Source organism: Calliphora vicina, chromosome 2 (assembly GCF_958450345.1).
Source record: "Calliphora vicina chromosome 2, idCalVici1.1, whole genome shotgun sequence".
Taxonomy (NCBI): Eukaryota; Metazoa; Arthropoda; class Insecta; order Diptera; family Calliphoridae; genus Calliphora; species Calliphora vicina.
The window spans coordinates 136,768,492-136,795,582 of NC_088781.1; the positions used below are offsets into that span (position 1 = coordinate 136,768,492).

Consider the following 27,091-nt stretch of genomic DNA (forward strand, 5'->3'; position numbering starts at 1 on the left):
AAAACTAAAGCATACTTTTAGGCAGCTTTTAAAGAAATTATTTCTTCATCATCAAGATCAAAATCGCAAAAAAACTTTTAGCAAACCGTTTAAAATTCAAGGAAACAATCAAGTACAAAAATATACCTAAGATCTCAATAAACAACTTTGTATAACATATCAACTTCCTAGGAATGATTCTTAACACCGTTTTGGTAGGTCAATATAAGTTAGTAAGAAAAAACTAAAGAATTTAAGTGTTTAAACTGTTAAATTATTATAACTAAAGCATAGTTTTAGGCAGCTTTAAAAAAAATTCGATTTTTTTACATTTTTTCCCCGGTAGCAAATCGTTCAAAATTTAAGGAAACAATCAATTACAAAAATATACCTAAGATCTCAATAAACAATTTTCTAGAACAATTGAACTTCCTAGGAATGATTCTTAACACCGTTTTGGTAGGTCAATATAAATTAGCAAAGAAAAAACTAAATTAATTAAGAGTTTTGGGTCATAAACTATTAAATTGTTAAAAACTAAAGCATACTTTTAGGCAGCTTTAAAAAAAATATTTTGATCTTGAAGAAGAAGTTTTTTTGATTTTATATGTTCACAATTGTGGTTCTTTATGATAAGGGCTACAATCAAATCAAAATTCCGAACTTTTTGCAAGATATGAGCCTGAGAAAATTATCACGTTTTTACAGAAATGACACCAAGGCCCCAAACCTTTGGGGGCTCATAAAAAAAGTGCATGACTTTGGGCAAAACTGGGATACACGGGTCTTTTTTTTTGGTCTTTTATAACGTATATGGTTATATTTCCATGACTTAAATAATTACACACAGTATTATTATTTATATCCTTGTAAGTCCTCTTTTGAAACCTGTATATCTATTACATGTCTTTCATTACAAATATTTATACCCTGCTCCACCATGCTGGAGTATACCGATCGACTGATAATCAATTTCTGAGTTAAATAAATTATGTCCATCCGTCCGTCCGTCTGACGGGTGTCCATGTAAACATTGGTACAGATCGCAATTTTGAAGATAGATCAATCCAATTTGACACATACATTTTCTTCAGTCCAAGGACGAACTCTACTGAAATCGCTTATTATCTCACCTAGCCTCCATACGAATGTTCTTCCAAAATAGGACTTTGTTATGGGCCATAAACTATTAAATTAGTATAAACTAAAGCATACTTTTAGGCAGCTTTAAAAAAAATTATTTCTAATTTTTTTTAAAGCTTTTAGCGATTTTGATATTGAAGTTGAAGTTTCTTTGATCTTACATGTTCACAGTTTTTGCTCTTTATTATAAGGGCTACAACTTTGCCTCAGAGAGTAAATAAAAATTCCGAACTGTTTGCAAGATATGAGCCTGAGAAAATTATATTTTTTTGAAATTTTTTTAATTAACAAATTTCTTTGTTATTATTTTGGTATTTCCAGGCTGCACCACTAACTCTTCCGCCTTGGATTGTCATCGTGAGTGTAATTTTGATAGTGGTCAAGGAAGCGGTATTTCGTTACTGAAATCCAGTCGCACATCAGGTAATAGGACACCTCAAATTCATTAAAATTATATTTAATAGAATTCCTTTAACCCCTAATTAAATTAAACATATTTTTCTATATTCTTTTCCTTGAAATATATAAACAGCACGCTCCGGCAAAACCCGCTACGAAGTAACAATACGTTTGGGTGCTAACTTAACTGCCTTCTATCGTCATATTGATGGCGAACAAAGAGCCAAAGAACAATTGCCATCATTTTTAGAAAAACATGTAAGTACTTTTTATATATTTAGCATTTTTATAACAAAGACGTCAGTGGTTTTTTAATTGAAACAAGAGTTCAAGGATATACAATATATTGGAATATTTGTAATACTAGGAGAATAAGAAATGTTTTCAATTAAATTTAATAGGAAACTAAATTATTCTAAAGTGAATTTATTAGACCCTGAATTAATTTGCTAATAATTCTGAATTTTTTTCTTTATGTTCTTTATTCTATTTTATTTTTAAATGTTTAATGGATTGTTTTTCATAACTAAAATGTATATTTATTGTATAACACATAATTTCTCATTATTTTTAAAGGAAAAAATACTCAAATTTTCCTTGGAATGCTTTAGAAATTAAATAAAATGAAAATTGTAACACTAGGCGTATGATTGATATTAACTAAGAGGCAGTCTGTTTAAAACTCCATAACTTTTGTAATTTTAAACAAAAATCTATAAAATAAAGCAATTTAAAAAGAAAACTAAATAAGGTTTTAGGAAATTATGGTTAAAAGTTATTAGTTTGTAATATTATGGTCTATAAAGAAAAATAAAAAAAAATTATGGAATTTTTTTTTAATTTTCTATCCATTTTTCCTTTAATTTTGTCTTTATATTTATCAAGCCTGGTAATTTATATAAATCATCTTCTAATTTTTATTTATTTAAAATAAAAAAAATCTCTTAAATTTGATCACATTTTGAAGCTAACCATTTTTTATATTTTTATATTTTACTCACCTTTTCTAAAGACTGTTTTATAACTTATTAAAACCAGCCATCATTAGGATTATTAAAATTATTTTCTTTATTTTGCCCACCTACAAAAGTGTGATTTTATGGCCACTTGAAATTTTACCTTCAACCACAAACTGGTGGCTTTTTATATTTTATCTTGGTTTTTTATATTTTTTCTCCAAAATTTGTATGATTTTTGTATGTATAAGAAAAGGTAATTAAACTTGGTACTATGAAGTATTTGTTTCATTAATTTGTTTAATAAAAAACGTAGTTTCTTTTCTGTAGAAATTGTCTGAAGAGTCCAGTTTTCAATGGAAATTGACTTGTTTTAGTGAAAAGTTTACATTTCTTAATTAATAAAGCAAATGTTTTTCAATGCTTTTAAGTGCCTAATCTTAAAATTTTCTATGAAAAATTTATCAAATTTTCATTTGAACATTTTATAATTAAACCAATACACACAATTTCAGGTTTTATTTTAAAGAAAAAACTACTTTTTAATTGAATGCCGACACCATTTCATATTAAAATTCTCTTTGTTAAGTGTTTTAATTTTATAAATACATTTATGTTAATGCCTTGCTATAACAAAACACTGGACATTTTCTTTATTAATTAAGAATTTTCAATATTTGTAAAATTTGTGATCGTTGGCGTATGATTAATATTAATTAAGGGGTTACTTCACAATTTGGCTTATAACTCTTAAACTAATTGCCGTAGCCTCATTATGTTAACAGATTTATATAGAAGAGAGTAGAGGTAATAAGCTAATGTTACAACAATAATATCACTAATATTTAATTTTCATAATTTTTAGGTCTAACCAAAAAATTAAAAAAAAAATGTTTTCTTCATATTTCGAATGTCTTCCTTAATTGTTTTAATTTTTTAAATGGCTTAAAATAATGGTTTGCTTTTATAAAACACTTGAAATTTTTTGTATTAATCAAGAATTTTCAATATTTGAAAAATTTGTGGTCGATGGCGTATGATTAATATTAATTAAGGGGTTATTTCACAATTTGGCTTATAACTCTTAAACCAATTGCGGTAGCTTCATTATGTTAACAGATTTATATAGCAGAGAGTTCAGGTAATATGACATTGTTACAACAATAATCTCACTAATGTTTAGCTTTATTAAGTTTTAGGTCTAAACAAAAAAGTTTAAAAAAAATATTTTTTTTATTTAATTCTTTTTCTGAAATAAAGTATAACCAAAATTTCTAAAAGTAAATGTCTGCTTTTTGCCAAAAAGATAAAATGTTTATATAAAAAAACTTTATTTTGCTAAAAGAGAAAATTTATTTTAAGAAAATTTTTCCTTTCTACTTCTCAAAATTTGTAAATAAATTTTAGACTTTTTACTAATTTTATAAGTTTGTATCGAGTTTTATTTAGATAAACTTGTTACGTTTTTGCAGAACCACTCCAAATTTAAACAAGTTTTTTTAATTTTTCTCCGATATGTCAAACTTAGCAAGAAAATTTTTTACTTTTTACTGAAATGTCGAATTTGATTTAAAAAACTTCCCACGTAAAATTTTGTACAAAAAATTATCAAATTTTTGCAGGAAGAGTCAAATATTAATTCGAAAATGTTTCATTTTCAGTTTAAATTTTTGTAAAAAAATTTAATTAAATTATTTTGTGAAGAACCATTTTTTTTAAATTTGTTGCATTCATTTCAGATAATTTCACTATTGCAAGCCCAGTTTACGAAAAAGGGGTTCAAAATTCTGGTTTAAAACGGATTTAAAATTAATTTTTAAAATTTTTTTCCCGGAGCGTATGATTAATATTAATTTAGATCCAATTTTACTTAAATCGCTAAAACTTCCGATCTAATGACAGAAACATAAGCATTTAAAAGCATTTGTATAGCTTTTTGATCGCTTTATGTGGCCTTATAAATTTGTAAGTCTTTATTCATGAACATCTGTAGGAAAATCTAAAATAAATTCATGATTATTTTATACAAAATTTAATTTTTGCTACTCCCTAACTTTAACCTTAGAATATGCGTTTCAAAACTTCACTATTTCAAAACTAAATTTAAAATAAAAATTTTGAAAATACCCGCATGAAACAGTTAATATTAATTCAGAGAATATTTTACTAAAATAGCTACAACTCTTAAATGAATTGAAGAAATTTCAAAATTTAAAAGGTTTTTCATGGGCTAATGTCGGCTATATCGGATACAAAAAACAATAAGTCTTAAATCATCTCAGTTTTTTTGCAAATCTTTAAATAATTTCATCACTTTAAAAAATATCATATTTTTTTTACAATTTTTTTTTTTGTGAATTTATGGACACTTAGGGTAATTTTCAGGTTTTTTATACCTAATACTTTCCTCCTGCATTTCTGCTTATAGTTATGTTTATTATTTCTAGAAAAATAGAAATTTGTTCTCCTTATTGTGAAGTCTTTCCCGGTGTTATAATTATTATTACTTGAAGTGGCTTATATTCTTGTAAATATTCACAATTGCCATTTTTCATTATTTTTGTGGCTGTTTTTGTTTCCATAAAATAAAGCAAAATAAATAGAAAAATTAAACCGCAAAACCAAACTTCTATTTTTAGCATTTTTTTTCTACCTAGATCTTTTTTCATTAGTTATTTGCTACATTTTTCTGTTTTATATTTCTGGTTATTAACAACAGACATTTCACTCACCTCTGGCATAACTGTTGGATTGGTCTGCGATTTTAAGGGGAATACGTTCTTCCTTTTATTCTGTTTAATCTAAGTCTATTTACTTTTGTATTATAAAATAAGTACTTAAATATTTTATTGAATACATTTTTTTATTTATTTCCAAACAAACCTATAATTATTTCCCTAAAACTGTTTTCTATCTCTCTAAACAACTGTTTTAAATAATAAATCTATTTTATGTTTTCATATAACTCTATTAACTTTGCCACTCTGTTACGGCTCATAATTTTGTGCCAAATTAACATTCTCCTCACTGCCCGTGCCCGCATTCATATTCCTCAAAACATTGCGCACCGCACCCGGTGTACGCTCCAATGAACTAGACCATGATGAACGTTGTGAACGCGGCAATGTAGAGGATGTGGTTTCATTGTTATTTTTTGCCAGATGTTGATTATTCACCGTAACCGTACTTTCCATAATGGTGGGCATATTGTTGCCACTGCCGCCTAAATCGGCTGCATAGTTAGTAGATCCTTCGTTGATGTTGAAACTGTGGGCCGAACGTGAGGTCGGACGCCAACGGCTTAGTTTCATGGATGACTTGCGTCTGGTGGAGGCAGAGAAGCCATCTTTGTTGGCTTGTGCGTTGGCGTGGGAGGTAGCGGTGGATTGTTGTTCAAGCAAATTGCTTACCAGCTTATCGAGAGCTTTCAGGTCGACTTTACGTGAGCCACGCATGGAATTCATGCGGCTGCCGCTACGACTGCCACCAGAACCAAAGGCTCCCGGAGAATCGCGGGATTGGTTGAGACCCGCCAGCTTGGCCAAACGTTGGGTAAGCTGGAAATAAAGTAAAAGCAAACATTTTATATTAATAACTTCAAAAAATTTTGTTAAATGGAAGAAATTTATACACAAAATTTTACTGTCTTAGTGTCAGTTCTGTTCTAGTTCTGTTCTAGTTCTGTTCTAGTTCTGTTCTAGTTCTGTTCTAGTTCTGTTCTAGTTCTGTTCTAGTTCTGTTCTAGTTCTGTTCTAGTTCTGTTCTAGTTCTGTTCTAGTTCTGTTCTAGTTCTGTTCTAGTTCTGTTCTAGTTCTGTTCTAGTTCTGTTCTGTTCTAGTTCTGTTCTAGTTCTGTTCTAGTTCTGTTCTAGTTCTGTTCTAGTTCTGTTCTAGTTCTGTTCTAGTTCTGTTCTAGTTCTGTTCTAGTTCTGTTCTAGTTCTGTTCTAGTTCTGTTCTAGTTCTGTTCTAGTTCTGTTCTAGTTCTGTTCTAGTTCTGTTCTAGTTCTGTTCTAGTTCTGTTCTAGTTCTGTTCTAGTTCTGTTCTAGTTCTGTTCTAGTTCTGTTCTAGTTCTGTTCTAGTTCTGTTCTAGTTCTGTTCTAGTTCTGTTCTAGTTCTGTTCTAGTTCTGTTCTAGTTCTGTTCTAGTTCTGTTCTAGTTCTGTTCTAGTTCTGTTCTAGTTCTGTTCTAGTTCTGTTCTAGTTCTGTTCTAGTTCTGTTCTAGTTCTGTTCTAGTTCTGTTCTAGTTCTGTTCTAGTTCTGTTCTAGTTCTGTTCTAGTTCTGTTCTAGTTCTGTTCTAGTTCTGTTCTAGTTCTGTTCTAGTTCTGTTCTAGTTCTGTTCTAGTTCTGTTCTAGTTCTGTTCATGACATGGTCATTAATTATTGTTTCCATTTAGTCGCCCTTAGTGGTTACCTTAACTTACAGCCTCTTGTCTGTCAATAAAACTTTCAGAAAACCTAAAAAGCTTTAAATTTATTTAACAACTTTTAACACTTAACTGGGGGAATTAGAAAGGAATTTCGCCTCTCTATTAAAAACCTTTTAACTTTGACATTGTCTTTGAAATATAAATTCTAAAGTTTTTCTAACGTTTTTCCTTTTTTTCTACTTTTTTTTTAAACTATTGACCCTTGACTAAATAAATTGTTTCTTTTACTATTTGCTTTTGTTTTAAACTGGACAAAAAAGAAAAAAAATAATTTTTTTTCACACACCGGCAAAACACTTTCCTTGTGGAGGGGAGCATAAAGACTTCAAAAATTTATAGCATACAATGACCTTTAGTTGGCCATATAAAAAGGGACAAAACTACTTTTTTCTACTATTTGCTTAGTTTTTGTGTATTTTACTTCCGTTTAGCATTAATTTTCTCTACGTTTCCCCCGCTTTTTGGTGATTTTCCTTTTCGTTTTCCATTAGTTTTGTTCTTTTTTTGGTGATGACCATTGTAGCCCAAATAAATCTTTGATAACAGGGCTAAAAATGTGCGGTAATTGTATTCTTTCTTTTTTGCTCTCTTTTGCAGCCCCTTTAGAGAACAACAGAACTTTGGTTTATTTGACTTTTAGTTTGTTAGTTGGAAAAAAAATGTATAAAAAAGAAGACAGCAGAAAAACCAAAGTCAATTGTCTCTGGATTGTTTTGTTTCTTATTTTGTCAGTGATTTTTGTTATTTAGTTTAGGGGGATTGAATCGTGGGGAGTTGTGATTTTTTGTTGTACAAAAAATGTCCATTATTTTGTTATGGTTCTAGCTGTGTTTGCAATGATCATTAGACCATTTGATTGTTCGGTGGATTGTAGTTTTTTCATGTTGGTTTTAAAAAGGATTTGCACAATTAATACAAGTCTAGTGACATCCGGTGGGAATTTATTACAGCTACACTGGCTCCTTTTAATTACTGTCTATAAAGGTTTTTTTTTTGGAGCCAAATTACAGCTTTTTGTTTTTAATAAACAAATCGTTTGAATATTAAATTGTAGTATATTTGCAGTTTGATCAGAATAGTATTAAATATTTATAAAAAAACTTACCAATTTTAACCTGATGAATTTATATTTTCCCATTAAGCCACTTAAATTTAATTACCTTAAGCTGTACCACCCCAACCCACCATATCTGACCACAAGCAGTTTCCCCTACTGGCACTTTAAACCAGAAAAAACTGATAATAAAAATGTTTCTCTTAAACCGCATGTTGATTTCATCAATAAACCATAGAAACATGATACAAATGAAGTGCTCAAATAATAAAATAAAAACAACAACAGCAACAGCATCAAGCTGAAATTCTACTTGCAACAACTATAAAATACAAATTGTCACATAAATGTCGGTAACTGTCCAAAGAGACAGTGTCTGCTCACTGAACTCCTGGTAGACCACAACAGGGTGAAGAAGAGTAAGAAAACAAAAAAAAAAATACTGGGAAATGAAACAGTCATCAATTTTAAATTGAAAAAAGCAAAAAAAGGAAAAGATATTGAAAATACCCAATCGTTATAAAAACATCAATTAAAAACCAGCCAGATAAACAAGCACTGGGGGAGTCGACAACAAAGGAGAATCAAATTTTAATAAAGGTATTAACTTAATTTTAAGGACTTATCAAAAGAGAAGTGAACTGAAGGAAATGGTAGCAATCAATCATAATTTGATTTGAGGATATTGTGATTTTTTTATAAAACAGGTGATCAATTTTATTTCGGAGACTGGGAAATGGAAAACTGCACTTACCTCTCCCGCCGCATTGTTGGAATAACTCATGCGTTTCACTTTCTTAAAGGTGACATCTTCCTCAGCCTCCTTCAAAGCCTGCTCCAAAACACTGTCCATTTCAGGACTGCGATGTTCATCAAGACCCTGGTAGCCACTAAGAGAAAAAGAAATAAGATTAGTTTAGTTCAATAATATTAACAGAACTAGAACAGAACTAAAACAGAACTAGAACAGAACTAGAACAGAACTAGATAAGAACTAGAACAGAACTAGAACAGAACTAGAACAGAACTAGAACAGAACTAGAACAGAACTAGAACAGAACTAGAACAGAACAGAACTAGAGCAGAACTAGAACAGAACTGGAACAGAACTGGAACAGAACTAGAACAGAACTAGAACAGAACTAGAACAGAACTAGAACAGAACTAGAACAGAACTAGAACAGAACTAGAACAGAACTAGAACAGAACTAGAACAGAACTAGAACAGAACTAGAACAGAACTAGAACAGAACTAGAACAGAACTAGAACAGAACTAGAACAGAACTAGAACAGAACTAGAACAGAACTAGAACAGAACTAGAACAGAACTAGAACAGAACTAGAACAGAACTAGAACAGAACTAGAACAGAACTAGAACAGAACTAGAACAGAACTAGAACAGAACTAGAACAGAACTAGAACAGAACTAGAACAGAACTAGAACAGAACTAGAACAGAACTAGAACAGAACTAGAACAGAACTAGAACAGAACTAGAACAGAACTAGAACAGAACTAGAACAGAACTAGAACAGAACTAGAACAGAACTAGAACAGAACTAGAACAGAACTAGAACAGAACTAGAACAGAACTAGAACAGAACTAGAACAGAACTAGAACAGAACTAGAACAGAACTAGAACAGAACTAGAACAGAACTAGAACAGAACTAGAACAGAACTAGAACAGAACTAGAACAGAACTAGAACAGAACTAGAACAGAACTAGAACAGAACTAGAACAGAACTAGAACAGAACTAGAACAGAACTAGAACAGAACTAGAACAGAACTAGAACAGAACTAGAACAGAACTAGAACAGAACTAGAACAGAACTAGAACAGAACTAGAACAGAACTAGAACAGAACTAGAACAGAACTAGAACAGAACTAGAACAGAGCTGAAATAAAACTTAATATGAATTTAACGTGAACTGAAATAAAATTATTTTTACAACATTTAGGAAAATGTAAATGACCTTAAATATTAAATTCACATATTTAATAAAATTCTATGCTAACATAAATATTAACATAAAATATTAGTAAAATGTATTTTATAAACTTCATGTCCATCACTTTTATTAAAGACTCAGGTAGACTTCAGCTGGAATGGGAAAATTTTCTCAACTGCTTCAAACTATATATGAGCTGTCAGTGTTAATCAATAATTTTATTTTATATGTGAATTGTAAATGAAAACGAAATTGAATTGAATAAAAACGTGTAATAATAATAACAAAACTCGAGGCTAAATAATGCTAAAGTAATAATTCTCCCAGTGTTTGAGTTTTGTATTTTATTTTTATTTCATATAAAACATTGTAATAAATATAACCACAATAATTTTGAAATGCATATGAATGTGGCAACCTCGTAGTGTGGCAGTGTATAGGTTAGAGAGACACAATCAATTGTGGTAAAAACAATAAACAATCAATAATCAAGCAACAGCAACAAATGCCACAATTTTTGTATAACATATCATAATATATATAACAAATAGAATGCTGTGAGAGCTTACAAGGAAATATTATTAAATTTACACCATTGCCAATAAGTTTGAAACTGAATATATTTATTTTAATGGCTACTGGTTTGTTTGGAAATGGTTTTGTTTGTCAGGAAAAATGTTTCCAGTGCATAAGGGAATACATGTTTACAAATAGGAATCAAGGGGTTGTGAATGTGTTGAATCCTTATAAAAATGTTATAAACACGTTTCAAGAAAATTCTTTACAATGTACCCAGCAGTGAAGCAAGTTGTCAATGTAGCTTATAGACAATAATTGTCAGTAATGTGAGATCACTTGGCTGACTCGAATTTATATATTTTGGATCATTTGAAACGTATGTAGTATTTGTAGTGCAGAGTGAAGTGAATTGGTTACTTTGCACATCTCAGGTAATCTAACGTGAAGTCAATTGTCACTTAAGTGTCCCTAAGTAATCGAAAGTGTAGTCACTTTTAATTTTAATACAACTTAATCAATATTTTAAGTTTTGTAAACAAAATGTCTCATTTTCCCACCAAGACATTTATTAGTAATAGAAATCACACCCTTTTTGTTTTTATTCTTTAATATTGCATTTCAAAAGTGTTGGATTTATTTTTAGGTTTTTCTTCCAAACATCTTCCAAACATTTTTTGCTATTTGGTTTGAAATATTTATGTTTGTTATTTGTGATAGCAAAGCAAATCCCCAAAATATATTTACTTAAATTTGTAATACATAAATAATTCCATAGTTTTATTTTTATTGATTTACTCACCTTAATAGTTTGTCCCTGAAGGTGCCAGCTCCTGCACCACCTCTGGCATGTCTCATGGTAGAACGATTTGTTTTACGCACAGTACGAATATCAGTTTCCCAGAAACTGCAATGTTTTGGAAAATATGTAAAGAAATAAAGAAAAGTTGAGGTTTATTAGTTTATATTATGTATAAATATTGATAAAACATATTAATATTAATAGAAATCGAGTTTTTAGTGAAAAGTTCTACAGTTTAGTAAACAAATTTCTTTTTTATGGAAAAACTTTTTTTGAAAAATCAGTTTCATGACATTCGGATAAATACAGAATATTTTGTTTGTAAGCCCACGGCGAGCAATTTTGAAAAGACATAAACTAGCTCCTATTCCAACTATTTACCCATGTAACTACAAGTTAACTCAAGAATACCAAAGAACTGACGATATGAAATTTCATTAGGATGTCTTTTTTGAGTATATTTTCTTTTTACAAGCTACCAAATTTTTTCAAACCACTTGGCGATGTTGAATCAGTAAGAGTGGCAGTAATAAAGAAAATTTCCGGAAATAATCATTAATAAACAAGTAAGAAAGTATAGTCGGTCAAGCCCGACCATATAATACCCTACACTAAGTAAAAGAGCAAAAAAAAATTTTCTTTTAAAATTTCAATAATTTATATTTTTGAGTGATTTTCGGAAGTGGGCCTTATATGGTGGCTATGACCAATTATGGACCGATCACCATGAAATTAGGTCGTGTGATTTATGCCTATATTAAAGTTAACTATGTTGAATTTTGTGTGTTTACCAACATTTTTAAGCGATTTATGCACGTTAAAGTGATTTTCGGAAGCGGGTCTATATGAGAGCTATGACTAATTATGGACCGATCGTAACAAAATTTGGTGACATGAATTTTGTGTATATAAAACTTATTTGGAGTGGAATTTGTGGAGATACATATATAAATTAAACATTTATGACCGATAAAGTCCAATTTCGGGAGGACATTTGTATGGGGGCTAGGTGAAATAGTGGACCGATTTCAGCCACTTTCAATAGGCTTGGTTCTTGAGCCGAAAAAATAATATGTACCAAATTTGATCGAAATATCTTCAAAATTGCGACCTGTACTCTGCGCACAAGGTTTACATGGACAGCAAGCTAGCCAGCCGACCAGACGGACGGACGGACATCGCTCGACTCACTATGGTGGTGTAGGGTATAAAAATGTGGAGAGAAATGAACCACGATTAAAATTTTGATTAAAATGAACCACGATTAAAGTTTGAAGTAAAACGAATCTCGATTAATAAGGAAAATCTCGATTTAAACCACGTTTAAAATTTGGAGTTAAATGAACCACGATTAATAAAGAAAATCACAAGTAAAATCACGATCAAAAGTTGGAGTAAAATAAACCACGATTACTAAGGAAAATCACGAGTTAAACCACGATTAAAATGTGGAGTAAAATGAACCATGATTACTAAGGAAAATCTCGAGTTAAACCACGATTAAAATTTGGAGTAAAATGAATCACGATTACTAAGGAAAATTAGAAGTTAAACCACTATTGAAAATTGAAGTAAAATGAACCACGATTACTAAGGAAAATCTCACGATTAAAATTTGGAGAAATATGAACAACGATTACTAAGGAAAATGACAACTTAAACCACGATTCAAATTTTGAGTAAAATGAACCACGATTACTAAGGCAAATCTGGAGTTAAACTACGATTAAAATTTGGAGTAAAATGAAGCAGGATTACTAAGGAAAATCTCGAGTTAAACCACGATTAAAATTTAGAGTAAAATGAACCACGATAAATGACAACTTAAACCACGATTCAAATTTTGAGTAAAATGAACCACGATTACTAAGGCAAATCTGGAGTTAAACTACGATTAAAATTTGGAGTAAAATGAAGCAGGATTACTAAGGAAAATCTCGAGTTAAACCACGATTAAAATTTGGAGTAAATCGAACCACGATTACTAAGGAAAATCTCGAGTTAAACCACGATTAAGATTTGGAGTAAAATGAACTACAATTACTAAGGAAAATCTCGAGTTAAACCACGATTAAAATTTGGAGAAAAATGAACCACGATTACTAAGGAAAATCCAAAGCAAAACCACGATTAAAATTTGAAGTAAAATGGACTACGATTAGTAAAGAAAATTTGGAGTGAAATAAACCGCTATTAATAAAGAAATTTGGAATAAGCTAAAGCACGATTACTAAGGAAAATCCAAAGTAAAAACACGATTAAAATTTGAAGTCAAATGAACTGAGATTAATAAAGAAAATTTGTACTGAAATAAACCACGATTAATAAAGAAAATTTGGAGTAAACTACACCACGATTAATAAAGAATATTTCAAGTGAAATAAACCACGATTATTAAATAAAATTTCAAGTAAAAGCAACCGCGATTAATAAAAAAAATTGGAGTAAAATAAACCTTCACCATGAGTAAGTAGTAAGGGTATATACAAGCTTTTCATTCATTCTCATTTGCATCGTTATAGATATAGGCCGAATATATAGGCACTGTTATATATATCGGAGTCGATATAGCCCTGCGGTCTGCGAAGTCATCAAATAACTTCAATGCGTGATTCATACATCAAAATATCCGCTAAGTCTAACTTAGATTACTATTTTAAAACGACAAGATCGGCTCAACCAAATTTTTTTGTTTTCGCCAAAAATAGTTTTTTATAGCTTTTTAATAAAATTTCTATTTTCAACAAAAATATTTGATTCAAAATTTTAAAAAAAAAATTTTTAAAAATTTTTTTTTCTTAAAACTTTTTTTTTTACAAAAATTTTTTTTCACTATTTTTCAAAAAAAATTTTATTTTCAGCAAATTTCTTTTTTCACCAAAGTTTGAAATAAACCAGTAACTGATATGGTTTCAACATATTTAAAAAAAAAAACATAATTTCATTGATTTCTCTAAAATCCCAACAGAAATCAAACTCTGCTGACTACAATTTTATTTTCCAAATTCTTTTGCTTCCCTAACGTAACTACCAATTCCTTAAAATTAAAAAACAAATCATAATCTAAGTTTATTTTCAATTTAAATTTCTCTACAGCTCGTTTATATATTGTAGAATTTTAGCTTTAAGCTTACAAAAACTACATTTAAGCCAACAAATTAAAAAAAAATATTTCCATATAAAGCATACTTTTCAACAAGAATTTTATAAACGTTTTTAAAGCATACCAACAGGAGACATGCAAATATATATAAAGACTATTAACAGCTTTATGCCTTTAAGTTTTAAACAATATTTTTCTTATTTTAAACAAAAAAGAATGAAAGAGAGAAAAAAAGGAACAGAATAGAAAAATGTAAATTGAGTTTTGGGTCTTTTGTAAGCATATAAGTAAGAAATGTCTAAAAATATGCTACACTTTTTCTATATTTTTAAAATATATATACAAATGTATTTAGAGTAAAAGCCTTAAGGATAACATATGTGATAAATTTTGTTAAAGAAAAAAAGCAGAAAACAAGAAAAATAAAAATCTCAGCCAAGAATATTTTTGTAAAAAAACACAGGGGTATAAAATAATACAGATTTTTGGGAAACAATTTTATTTAGAAAAAACAAGCTTATAATAATTTTATTTTTTACTAATAAAGGACTTACAAAAAACTAAACTAAATTTACAACAAGTCTAAATATAGACTATCATGTTTTTATTTTTTTTTTGTTCAATTGTATGTGTTGTGGAAATCCCTACAAACTGACAAACTTATTTTTATAAAATATTTTTCTATAGTAACATATTTCTATACTATCTGACAACTTCTACATCAACATATCTTTATGAAATAACTAGTTGGCCACAAAGTATGCTTTACAATTTTTTTTACTGAAATACATTACATAAATGTGGGTGTAGCTCATGCGTGAGTATATAGCATAGCTTAAGGCAGTAATCAAATCAATTTTCTAGGAATTTATGAACTGAACAAATTATTTTGCAGGTTTTTCTCTTTGATTATAAAGGCTTAATGGCCTTTTGGTATTAGTAAAATATTGATAAACCGAATAACTAAAGATGTTAGTAAGGAACGAGATTTGATTAAGAAGCAGAAAAAATAGAAACAAAAATTACACCTCAAAATCAAAATTTTGAAAAAAAAAATAGTTCTATCTCAGGTTCTAGTTCAGGTTTAGAGTATCCAAAACCGAAACCGAAAACCGGTCAACGGGTTTATTCATCTTTATAAACTAAACCGGTTTCGGTTTTTTGACAAACCGGTTTTTGTATAACCGGTTTAAATGAAATATATTTTCTAAAGCTCATTCAAACATATTTATGAAAACCTTAGATACTATTTTTAAAAATATTGATTTATATTATAGAAAATTTTTGCATTTGACAACATTTCGTAAAAGATATAAAATAATTGCATAACGAATTCAAAAATGCTAAATTTCCATTAAATAAATATTTAATATAAACCGGTTAACCGGTTTTTTTGAAGACAAAAACCGAAACCGCTTTAACGGTTTTTTTAAAAGACAAAAATCGAAACCGGTTTTTTCAAAAACACACTTTTTAGGTTAAACCGGGAACCAGATTTTTAAATTTGACGGTTTTTTGGACACTCTATTCAGGTTCTAGTTCCGGTTCTAGTTCAGGTTCTTGTTCAGGTCCTAGGTGAGGTTCTAGTTCAGTTTCTAGTTCGGGTTCTAGTTCAGGTTCTAGTTCAGGTTCTAGTTCAGGTTCTAGTTCAGGTTCTAGTTCAGGTTCTAGTTCAGGTTCTAGTTCAGGTTCTAGTTCAGGTTCTAGTTCATGTTCTTGTTCAGGTTCTAGTTCTGTTCTAGTTTTGTTCTAGTTCTGTTCTAGTTCTGTTCTAGTTCTGTTCTAGTTCTGTTCTAGTTCTGTTCTAGTTCTGTTCTAGTTCTGTTCTAGTTCTGTTCTAGTTCTAGTTCTGTTCTAGTTCTGTTCTAGTTCTGTTCTAGTTCTGTTCTAGTTCTGTTCTAGTTCTGTTCTAGTTCTGTTCTAGTTCTGTTCTAGTTCTGTTCTAGTTCTGTTCTAGTTCTGTTCTAGTTCTGTTCTAGTTCTGTTCTAGTTCTGTTCTAGTTCTGTTCTAGTTCTGTTCTAGTTCTGTTCTAGTTCTGTTCTAGTTCTGTTCTAGTTCTGTTCTAGTTCTGTTCTAGTTCTGTTCTAGTTCTGTTCTAGTTCTGTTCTAGTTCTGTTCTAGTTCTGTTCTAGTTCTGTTCTAGTTCTGTTCTAGTTCTGTTCTAGTTCTGTTCTAGTTCTGTTCTAGTTCTGTTCTAGTTCTGTTCTAGTTCTGTTCTAGTTCTGTTCTAGTTCTGTTCTAGTTCTGTTCTAGTTCTGTTCTAGTTCTGTTCTAGTTCTGTTCTAGTTCTGTTCTAGTTCTGTTCTAGTTCTGTTCTAGTTCTGTTCTAGTTCTGTTCTAGTTCTGTTCTAGTTCTGTTCTAGTTCTGTTCTAGTTCTGTTCTAGTTCTGTTCTAGTTCTGTTCTAGTTCTGTTCTAGTTCTGTTCTAGTTCTGTTCTAGTTCTGTTCTAGTTCTGTTCTAGTTCTGTTCTAGTTCTGTTCTAGTTCTGTTCTAGTTCTGTTCTAGTTCTGCTCTAGTTATGTTTCACTTTGTAAATTACTCCTTAAACATTTACTAATCACTAAATATAAATAATCACTATTTCCTTTTAAAAGCCATAAAATAAATCCAGCTTTTGGGTTTATGATTTATATAAAATACCAAGTACATTAACTAAAAATAAATCTCTCCCACCTTACAGATACAATACAAATATTTTCTATTTAAAATTATTGCCAAAATATGTTATATATGTTTATTTTAGTTACTTCGTGCTGAAAAGCCGTTTATTTTTAATGCTGAACCATTAAGTGCCTTTTCGGGTAGATATATGGTCTATTTTAAGGTTTAGATAATGTCTATTTTTTTTAAATTACTTTAACTTATTAAACCTACACATATGGTCTTAATGTTTAAAACGTTTCTTTTCAGCTTTCACTAGTTTATTTAAGCATTAGCTTTAAATCATATTGAATGAAGGCTTTAAATTTATTTATTTGATAAAACTAAAGAAATAAATCCTTAAAAATCTTGTAATGAATAAAAACATCTTCATTTCTATGCATTTAAGAAAAATAAACAAATAAGGAATAGAAAAGGTTTTGAAATTTCCTTTATTTTTCTTGTAAAGCAATAAATCGGCTGTTTAGTAAGTTGGAGTAAAATATATTTTATGTTTAGAAAACACTGTCCTTTTTTTCTGTAGGCAATAAGTTGAGGATGATGCTAGTGGCAAATAAATACGATATCCTGTTAAACATACCCAACCATATTAATACTGTGTCTATTGATATTCAGCTGTCTGGCTGGGAATAAAAATAAACGCAAAGACTAATGTATTGACATGTGTAAGAAATTGATTTTGTTGTTTTAGTGGGGTTTTCTCCCCTCAAAACTTGGCTTTGATACATTTGAAATGTTAAAGCAGCAAAAAGGGTGCTTCTTTAGTTGTTGGTTGGTCTTGCAAGGACATTAATCTCCCCTTGTTTTTTTTTGAAAGTAACAACACATTGATACATCAACAACATGGTTTGTCGTTAAAGTCATCAGCATCATCATTATCATCAACAACAAAGCTTACGAGTTAACAACAGCTGTTGGCGTGTGTTTGCGTGTCACAATATTTGTAACGGTTCTTTGTCGCTTGGGTGCTAAACATGTGTATTAGGGTATATAGTTGGAATAAAAAGTTAACTTGCGACTTTTTTAATTTTTAGAAAGTCGAATTTTCGTTTTTTTTTTCGAATTTTTTTGATTTTTAAAATGTCGACTTTTTGAAATTTAAATATTCAGCTTCTATTATTATCTATTTATGAAAAGTTCAACTTTGGACTTTTTTTATTTTTCAAAAAGTCGAAATTTCAGTTTTTAAATTTTTGAATAGTCGGCTTCTATAGTTCAGCACGTATTACTACTCAACATATCGACTTTATTTGAATTATAAAATGTCGACTTTTTTAAGTTTTTGAAAAGTCGGTTTCTCGACTTTTTTTATTTTTAAAAAGTCAACTATTTATAAAGGCTTAACGTATTTCTACACAAATTTTTGATATTTTAAAAATCAACTTTTCGACTTTTTTGGAATTTTAAAAAGTCGACATTCCGAATATTTAAATTCCTGAATATTTGGTTTCTAGACATTGGCTATTTATGAAAAGTTGATGTTTTTCTACCAAACTTTTCGACTTGTTTTGTTTTTTAAAAGTCTACATTTCGAATTATATTTCCGAATAGTCGGCTTCTGGACTTTTGCTATTTATTAAAAGCTGACGTTTCTCTACTCAACCTTTCGACTTTGTTTTATATATAAAAAGTGGACTTTTCGATATTTTTGAATTTTTATAGTCGACTTTTTTGATTTTTAGAAGTCGACTATTAGAGTTTTTAAATTTTTAAATGTAGGTTTATTGAATTTATATATTTATACAAGATTGACGTTTTTCTACACAACTTGTCTACTTTTTTGATTTTTTAAAAGTCGACTTTTCGATTTTTTTTGAATTTTTAAATTCTTGAATATTCGGTTTCTAGACTTTAGATATTTACGTTTTTCTATTTAACATTTCGACTTTTTTTAATTTTTGGAAAGTCGCTTTCTCGAATTTTTCTATTTATAAACTGTTGAGGTTTTTATACGTTTTACTATATTTTAATGTAGAAAACTTTTCTCTAGATTTATTGAAGAGATAAACGATTTTTTTTTTGATTTTTAAAAGGCGTCATTTCGACTTTTTTGATTTTTTAAAAGGCCTACTTAAAAATTTTTTAATTTTTGTATAGACGGATTCTAGACTTTATCTGTTTATGCAAATTTAAGTTTTTCACTTAACATTTCACTTCTTTTTGATTTTAAAAAATCGACTTTTTAAAATGTTTGAATAGTCAGCTGCTAGGCTTTAGAAATTTATAAAACGTTTAAGATTTTCTACTAATTTTATCGAATTTTGTAGATTTTTAAAAAGTCGACATTTCGAATTTTTAAAAAATCGACTTTTCGAGTTTTCTGCATTTATAAATAGTCAGCTTCTAGACTTTAGCTTTTTATAGAAAGTTGAATATTTTCTACTCATTTTTTGAATTTTTAAGATTTTTAAAAAGTCGACTTTTCGCATTTTTAAAAAGTCGACTGTTCGACTTTTGCTATTTATATAAAGTCGATGTTTTTCTAATTTTTACCAGATTTTTATGTAAAAAAAATATTTTTTAAATATATATAAAAAAATATATTAAAAAAATCGACTATTCGATTTTTTAGATTTTCAACATTTCCACTTTATTGGTTAAAATAATCGATTGTTCGATTTTAGTTTTAGAATTTAAGTTTTTCACTTAACTTTTCGACTCTTTTTGATTTTTAATAAATCGACTTTTTAAATTTTTTTAATAGTCAGCTTCTAGACTTTAGAAATTTATAAAAGTTTTAAGATTTTCTAGTCATTTTTTCGAATTTTGTAGATTTTTAAAACGTCGAATTTTCGAGTTTTTAAAAAATCGACCTTTCGAGTTTTTTACATTTGTGAATAGTCAGAGGTTGAAGTTTTTCTACTCATTTTTTCGAATTTTTAAGATTCTTAAAAAGTCGACTTTTCGGATTTTTAAAAAGTCGACTGTTCGAATTTTGCTATTTATATAAAGTTGATGTTTTTCTAAATTTTACCAGATTTTTATGTAGAAAAAAATATTTTTTTCTAATTTTTACAACCAAAATTAAAAATAATCGACTATTCGATTTTTTAGATTTTCAACATTTCCACTTTAATGGTTCAAATAAGCGAATGTTCGATTTTAATTTTAGAATTTAAGTCTTTCACTTAACTTTTCGACTCTTTTTGATTTTTAAAAAGTCGACTTTTCGACTTTTTAAAATGTTTGAATAGTCAGCTTCTAGACTTTAGAAATTTATAAAAGGTTTAAGATCACTTTTTCGAATTTTTGTAGATTTTTAAAAAGTTGACTTTTCGAATTTTTAAATTTTTAAAATATCGAGTTTTCGACTTTTTTACATTTGTGAAGTTTTTCTAATCATTTTTTTCGAATTTTTAAGATTTTTAAAAAGTCGACTTTTCGAATTTTTAAAAAGTCGACTGTTCGACTTTTGCTATTTATACAAAGTCGATGTTTTTCTAGTTTTTACTTTTGCTATTTATATAAAGTCGATGTTTTTCTAATTTTTACCAGATTTTTATGTAAAAAAAATATTTTTTAAATATATATAAAAAAATATATTAAAAAAATCGACTATTCGATTTTTTAGATTTTCAACATTTCCACTTTATTGGTTAAAATAATCGATTGTTCGATTTTAGTTTTAGAATTTAAGTTTTTCACTTAACTTTTCGACTCTTTTTGATTTTTAATAAATCGACTTTTTAAATTTTTTTAATAGTCAGAAATTTATAAAAGTTTTAAGATTTTCTAGTCATTTTTTCGAATTTTGTAGATTTTTAAAACGTCGAATTTTCGAGTTTTTAAAAAATCGACCTTTCGAGTTTTTTACATTTGTGAATAGTCAGAGGTTGAAGTTTTTCTACTCATTTTTTCGAATTTTTAAGATTCTTAAAAAGTCGACTTTTTGGATTTTTAAAAAGTCGACTGTTCGAATTTTGCTATTTATATAAAGTTGATGTTTTTCTAAATTTTACCAGATTTTTATGTAGAAAAAAATATTTTTTTCTAATTTTTACAACCAAAATTAAAAATAATCGACTATTCGATTTTTTAGATTTTCAACATTTCCACTTTAATGGTTCAAATAAGCGAATGTTCGATTTTAATTTTAGAATTTAAGTCTTTCACTTAACTTTTCGACTCTTTTTGATTTTTAAAAAGTCGACTTTTCGACTTTTTAAAATGTTTGAATAGTCAGCTTCTAGACTTTAGAAATTTATAAAAGGTTTAAGATTTTCTACTCATTTTTTGGAATTTTGTAGTTTTTTAAAAAGTCGACTTTTCGAATTTTTAAATTTTAAAAAAATCGACTTTTCGAGTTTTTTACATTTGTGAATAGTCAGAGGTTGAAGTTTTTCTACTCATTTTTTCGAATTTTTAAGATTTTTAAAAAGTCGACTTTTCGAATTTGTGAATAGTCAGAGGTTGAAATTTTTCTAATATTTTTTTCGAATTTTTAAGATTTTTTAAAAAGTTGACTTTTCGAGTTTTTAAAAAGTCGACTGTTCGACTTTTGCTATTTATACAAAGTCGATGTTTTTCTAATTTTTACTAGATTTTTATGTAAAAAAAATTTTTTTTTTAATTTTTACAACAAAAATTAAAAAAAATCGACTATTAGATTTTTTTAGATTTTCAACATTTCCACTTTATTGGTTAAAATAATCGAATGTTCGATTTTAATTTTAGAATTTAAGTTTTGCACTTAACTTTTCGACCCTTTTTGATTTTTAAAAAATCAACATTTCGACTTTTTAAAATGTTTGAATAGTCAGCTTCTAGACTTTAGAAATTTATAAAAGGTTTAAGATTTTCTACTAATTTTTTGGAATTTTGTAGATTTTTAAAAAGTGGACTTTTTGAGATTTTTAAAAGTCGACTTTTCGAATTTTTAAATTTTTTAAAAATCGACTTTTCGAGTTTTTTTAAATTTTTGAGCTTCTAGACTTTAGTTATTTATAAAAGGTTGAAGTTTTTCTACTGATTTTTTCGAATTTTTGAGATTTTTAAAAAGTCATCTTTTTGAGATTTTTAAAAAGTCATCTTTTTGAGATTTTTAAAAAGTCGACTTTTCGAATTTTTAAAAAGTCGACTGTTCGAATTTTGCTATTTATATAAAGTCGATGTTTTTCTAATTTTTAAAAGATTTTTATGTAAAAAAATAATTTTTTTATTAAAAAAAAAATCGACTATTAGATTTTTTTAAGATTTTCAACATTTCCATTTTATTGGTTAAAATAATCGATTGTTCGATTTTTTTCCAACCAAAATTTCAATTAAAACTTTTCGATTTTTCCGGCAAAATTTTGATTGTTAAGCTGTTTTCAACCTTAATGTGTGTGTGTGTCAGAGTTTATTTATTTGTGTGTTGTGTTAGTGAGCGACTTGACTGACATGTGTGTGTATGTTTGTTAGTTTTTTTATTTGTTCAAATTTCAAGACCTTGAATTAATGATGTCAATTTGTTGTTCTTTTGTTATTTACTTTGTTTTTGTCGTTGTTGTTGATTTTACATGAAAATCGAAGTAGAAATTGTAGTTTTCTTGTTCAAAATGTATTTCTTTTTATTGAGTTTCTTTGGCTTGGAAAATGATGTATTTTAAGAGAGAACAGATTTAATAAGGTCAAGGTAAAAAGAAACTAACAAGAAGGGATTTCAGTAAAACTAAATGAAGAAGGTAAATAATTTATGTTTAAATTGAAGAAAATGTAATAATTAAAGAGAATTAAGGCATTCAATTAAAGTACAATGCCAATGTATATGACATTTTATAAAGAAAATTCTTGTATTTTAAATGAAACACAAAAAAATTTAATTGAAATTGTTTTTCAATAATTATTTTTTTTTTTAATTTTTAGGAAAAATTGGTAATTTTATCCAAATTTTGAAATAAAATGTGCTGAAATTCTTGGTTTAGACCATGGAAGCATTGAATATTAGTCTTAAACTCAACAAGTTATTGCCTAGTTTTAGGCTTTATTAACACAAAATGTGTTGCCTACTTTATGGCTTGTTAAGCTAAAAAGCTAATTCATTTAACTTCTTATTATAAATAACTTTCCATTTCAAATTATTTATGGCCTTCCTTATTTAGAGTTGTTTCCCATTAATTTTAGTAATTTCAATTTGAATACGTGATGTAATCAAAATTCAAAAACATGTCTAAATTTCTAATAAGCACAAGTATTTATTGTCAAATAATTTCTAGTATTTTGCGTACTTATTAAATGCTTTTAAACTAACAATCATAAAACATGGCTACAACCCAAACAACAATAATAAAAAAATTGAAACCAAATTCAAATAGCCTTCATCCTGTTGCCCCTGTCTTGCTTTATCCATAACAAATATTCAGTATTTTTTACTTTAACGAGTCTTTGTATAAAAGAGAGTTTGCTTCCTTTTCTGGTATTTTTTTTTTGTTATTCTACTTTCTACAGTTTATTGTTAATAAACTTACCGTTTTAAATCTGGACTTGCTGTGTATGGCGCCGAGACTTCCTTAATTTTCAACACTATTATGGCGGTAATAAAAATGCAAAACACATTCACCACCGTCAACAGACACGACACAATGCCATTGATCAAAAATTCTGTTGGCAAATAGTCTGTGTATAGGAATGGATATGCCGAGGTTTCATTGTGCAATTCTCCCTTTATGTGCGGTATACGGCTGCCAGGATAAATCAGCCAAATACAGGCTAAAGCCCAAAATAGACCCTGTTAAAGAAAAAAAATATCATAAAATTTACATATTTATGTATAAATAATAAAATGTAACAAGGAAATTAAAAAAAGAAAATTTAAAAGTCCTGCAAATTCTCATGAATAGCAATGAAATATGAATTTGTAATAAAAGCAAACAAATATTTTTATTTTCCATGTTTTTCTGTTTTCTGATGATTCTTCAAAAATGAAAGGACCTTCATCCTTGTTATTTATTTATATGTCTTTATCAGCAGGCAAGTCTAAAAGCTTTAGATTTTATTACTTTTCTTTTTCCGCTTTATTTTGGATTTCTCAATAACAATGAGTCATACATAAGTATTATTATGTTTTGTTGTTTGCTTGTGTTATTGATTTTATGTTGAGTATTTAATAAACCAATAAGTTAAGAATACTTGTAGGAGCTGTAGTAATGAAATAAGTATAGTGGCATGTAAGGGGTCAAAAACAGTTTGTATAGAGTTGTGTTTTTTATTGAAAATCAATTAAATATTAGAGATGATTTTAATTAAATAGAAAATTTTGACTTATATTGAAAAGTTCTCGCAGTTTTTCTTTATTAATCAAATATAAAAAATATTAATCAAAAAACGAAAAACTGTCGATATTGCCATGTCTGTCCGTCTGTATGTTGAAATCAATTTTCCGTAGCCCCTATATAATTTACAAACATGATTGATACATCAACATATCGGGAATTCTCCCGGCTCGGTTGCTATTTAAAATCGAAAAAATCGGCCCACAAATCGCTGAGATATAAGAAAAAACTAGGACAACATCGATATTTTAAATATTTTTTTATCTATCTCTGGATTACTAAGTCATTAATTTGATAATATGGATATCTAACGATAGATATTTCAAAAACCTTTTCAGCTAAAAAACAAGTATGAGAGCTTAGGGTGGCCCTTAATAAACGAAAGTTGGATTTTGTCCATTCTCACCCCCCAGTTTGGTGAACATTAGTAAAAAATCATCCTGAACAAATTTTAGGTAAATCGGTTGGGGTTAAGACGTGCCGCAAGCCCTCTGAAGTTTTGAGATGCATTTACAAGGGGAAAAAATGCATTTTTTTTCAGTTTTTGTAAAAATTTTCCCATTAAAAAATTACTTTTGTAATTTAATTTAAAAGAATCAAAATGTGTACGTAATTGTCGTTCTAATGAGACATAAAAAACAGAAATTGGTCAAAAAATGTTAATGTTATTAAAAATTCGCCAGGCCATTAACGTGTCTTAGGCCACTAGAACAAGAAATTTAGGAACAAAATTAAAATATTTTGATAAATATTAAAATAAAAGCTCATTTTTACTTAAAATATGTCCATATATACTTGTATATGAGTTTTTGTCTTCGTAGAATACAGGTAACCTATTTTTCGGTATTAACAAAAAAATAAAATTTTTTAACGGCAGTTTCAAAACTCCATTTTCAAATTTATAAAAATTTTGTTAAACAAATTTCAGAATTTTTTGATCATTTCATTGGGATTTATTAAGAATATAATAGGGGATAAAAATGTGAAAAAATTATGAAAATATCTCTTATAGTTTTTCCGTACCTGCGATTTAAATTTTGAAATTTTTGAGAAAAACCAATCATTTGGAAATTTTTAGGCCAATGAGCTCTATTTCCTTACTCTTATAAATTTTAAGTAAAACCTATTAAGAATATTATAGCCCAGATAATTCTAAATATACTCTGAAACTTTTACTAAAATCGGAAAACGTTAACCCTTAAATCGTGAAGGTCAAATGTTAAATTTTTCAATATTTGGAATTTCTCTTGGAAAGATTTCGAAATGTTCGAAATGTTGTATATTTTTGGCCCGATTTTGATGATTCTTTCACTAAAATTTTTTTTTCTTTTAAATTAAAAAAATTTCTAATTTTTACCTTTTATTTTGAAACATTTGTACAACATAAATGTAGGGTGATATAATATTCGGACAGTATAAACGAACGGACAATGTAGAAAGATGAGTATGAGGAGAGATTGAGTGAGAGCAGACAGATTGAGTGACAAGCAGACAGAGGCTGTTGCAAGCAAACAGAAGGAGGAACAATAGAGTGGTCATTAAACAATCAGCAAAGACGGACATATACGCGGACTAATTATTACTTAATAAGAACAAAAGTGAACTAATAAACATTTAAATTATATTTTATTAAAGATTAATAAAGTGTTTGTTTTATTGAAAAGCGTATGTGCCTGATTTGCCACAGAAATAGCTAAGTCTATTTCCTACATGGGGGCTCAACCGAAATTTAATTCGACCAGAATTAATATGTGTAAAGGTGTTAAAAGTGTTTTGTGTTGAAGTTTTATGTGTTCAAAAGATTTTTTCTTAAAGAAGTTAAGAGAACAAAAGAAGTTTAAAGATGTTAAAAGAAGTTTAAAGAAGTTAAGAGAACGAAAGAAGTTAAGAGAACAAAAGTAAAAGAAGAAGACGAACACATAAAACCAAACGTTGAGACTGATCAAGAACACACAAACAAACAAAAGCAGAAAAGAGTCGATAGACCAAAAATAAGAGATTATAAGTGTTGATGTGTATGTGACTAAAAGGTGGTTGACTAAGCTCCACCCATTGTTCATCAAAATAAATGAGTGAAACTTTATCTGATACTCAAGGGAGTAATAAGAAGAGTGGGAGAGAATAACTCCACTAGGATTTTTGTTGATATTGATATAGACAATATTACATGTGTGCGTGGAAAAAAACAGAACAAAATACGTTACAGTTTTTGTGAACTTTTTTTTGTATGAGGCAAACGAAAACAAAAACGGAACAAAATACGTTACAGTTTTTGTGAACTTTTTTTTTGTATGTGGCAAATACATTGAGTGTTTATGGTGAATGATGCTGTTTTGAAGACTAAAACAACAACAACACAGCATAGTACGTGGGAACGAAAACTATTCAAAGTGTAACTGACTGATTTTATTCAACGTAGTTGATGTGTGTATACTTTTGGTGTGTGTCTACAACAACAACAGTACAAGGTGTATAGCAGTTGCTGTTTAAGAAGAAACTACAACAACAACAGTGCAAGGTGTATAGCAGTTGCTGTTTAAGAAGAAACTACAACAACAACAGTGCAAGGTGTATAGCAGTTGCTGTTTAAGAAGAAACTACAACAACAACAGTCCAAGGTGTATGGCGGTTGCTGTTTAAGAGGAAACTACAACAACAACGTGAATATTAGGACAATAACAACACATAGTGGTGTCGCCAAGCTGATGAAATCAATGCTCTGTACTATACAGTGAATGAAGAAAGAAGATTTTTGTTGCTGCAAGTAAGATCTTGATTCAACAATTATATGGTGCGCTACAGAAGACAAGTAGAGCTGTATGGATGAGTGGACGGTTTGATT

At 28.6% G+C, this 27,091-nt stretch overlaps 2 protein-coding genes across 2 annotated transcripts in view; one reads left to right on the plus strand and one right to left on the minus strand.

Moving 5' to 3' along the window:
- Positions 1-1,283: 1,283 nt before the first annotated feature.
- Positions 1,284-27,091, plus strand: part of LOC135950898 (uncharacterized) — a 315,472-nt gene continuing 289,664 nt past the window's right edge. The window contains exons 1-3 of the mRNA XM_065500422.1: positions 1,284-1,335; positions 1,444-1,545; positions 1,655-1,779. Of these exons, the coding sequence (XP_065356494.1) occupies positions 1,284-1,335; positions 1,444-1,545; positions 1,655-1,779 (279 nt within the window). The remainder of the gene's footprint in view (positions 1,336-1,443; positions 1,546-1,654; positions 1,780-27,091) is intronic.
- Positions 5,205-27,091, minus strand: part of LOC135951308 (uncharacterized) — a 106,161-nt gene continuing 84,274 nt past the window's right edge. Inside the window, exons 10-13 of the mRNA XM_065500931.1 lie at positions 23,446-23,705; positions 11,234-11,338; positions 8,715-8,850; positions 5,205-6,034 (exon numbers count right to left, since the gene is read on the minus strand). Coding sequence (XP_065357003.1) covers positions 5,465-6,034; positions 8,715-8,850; positions 11,234-11,338; positions 23,446-23,705 — 1,071 coding nt within the window. The 3' untranslated portion in view covers positions 5,205-5,464. The remainder of the gene's footprint in view (positions 6,035-8,714; positions 8,851-11,233; positions 11,339-23,445; positions 23,706-27,091) is intronic.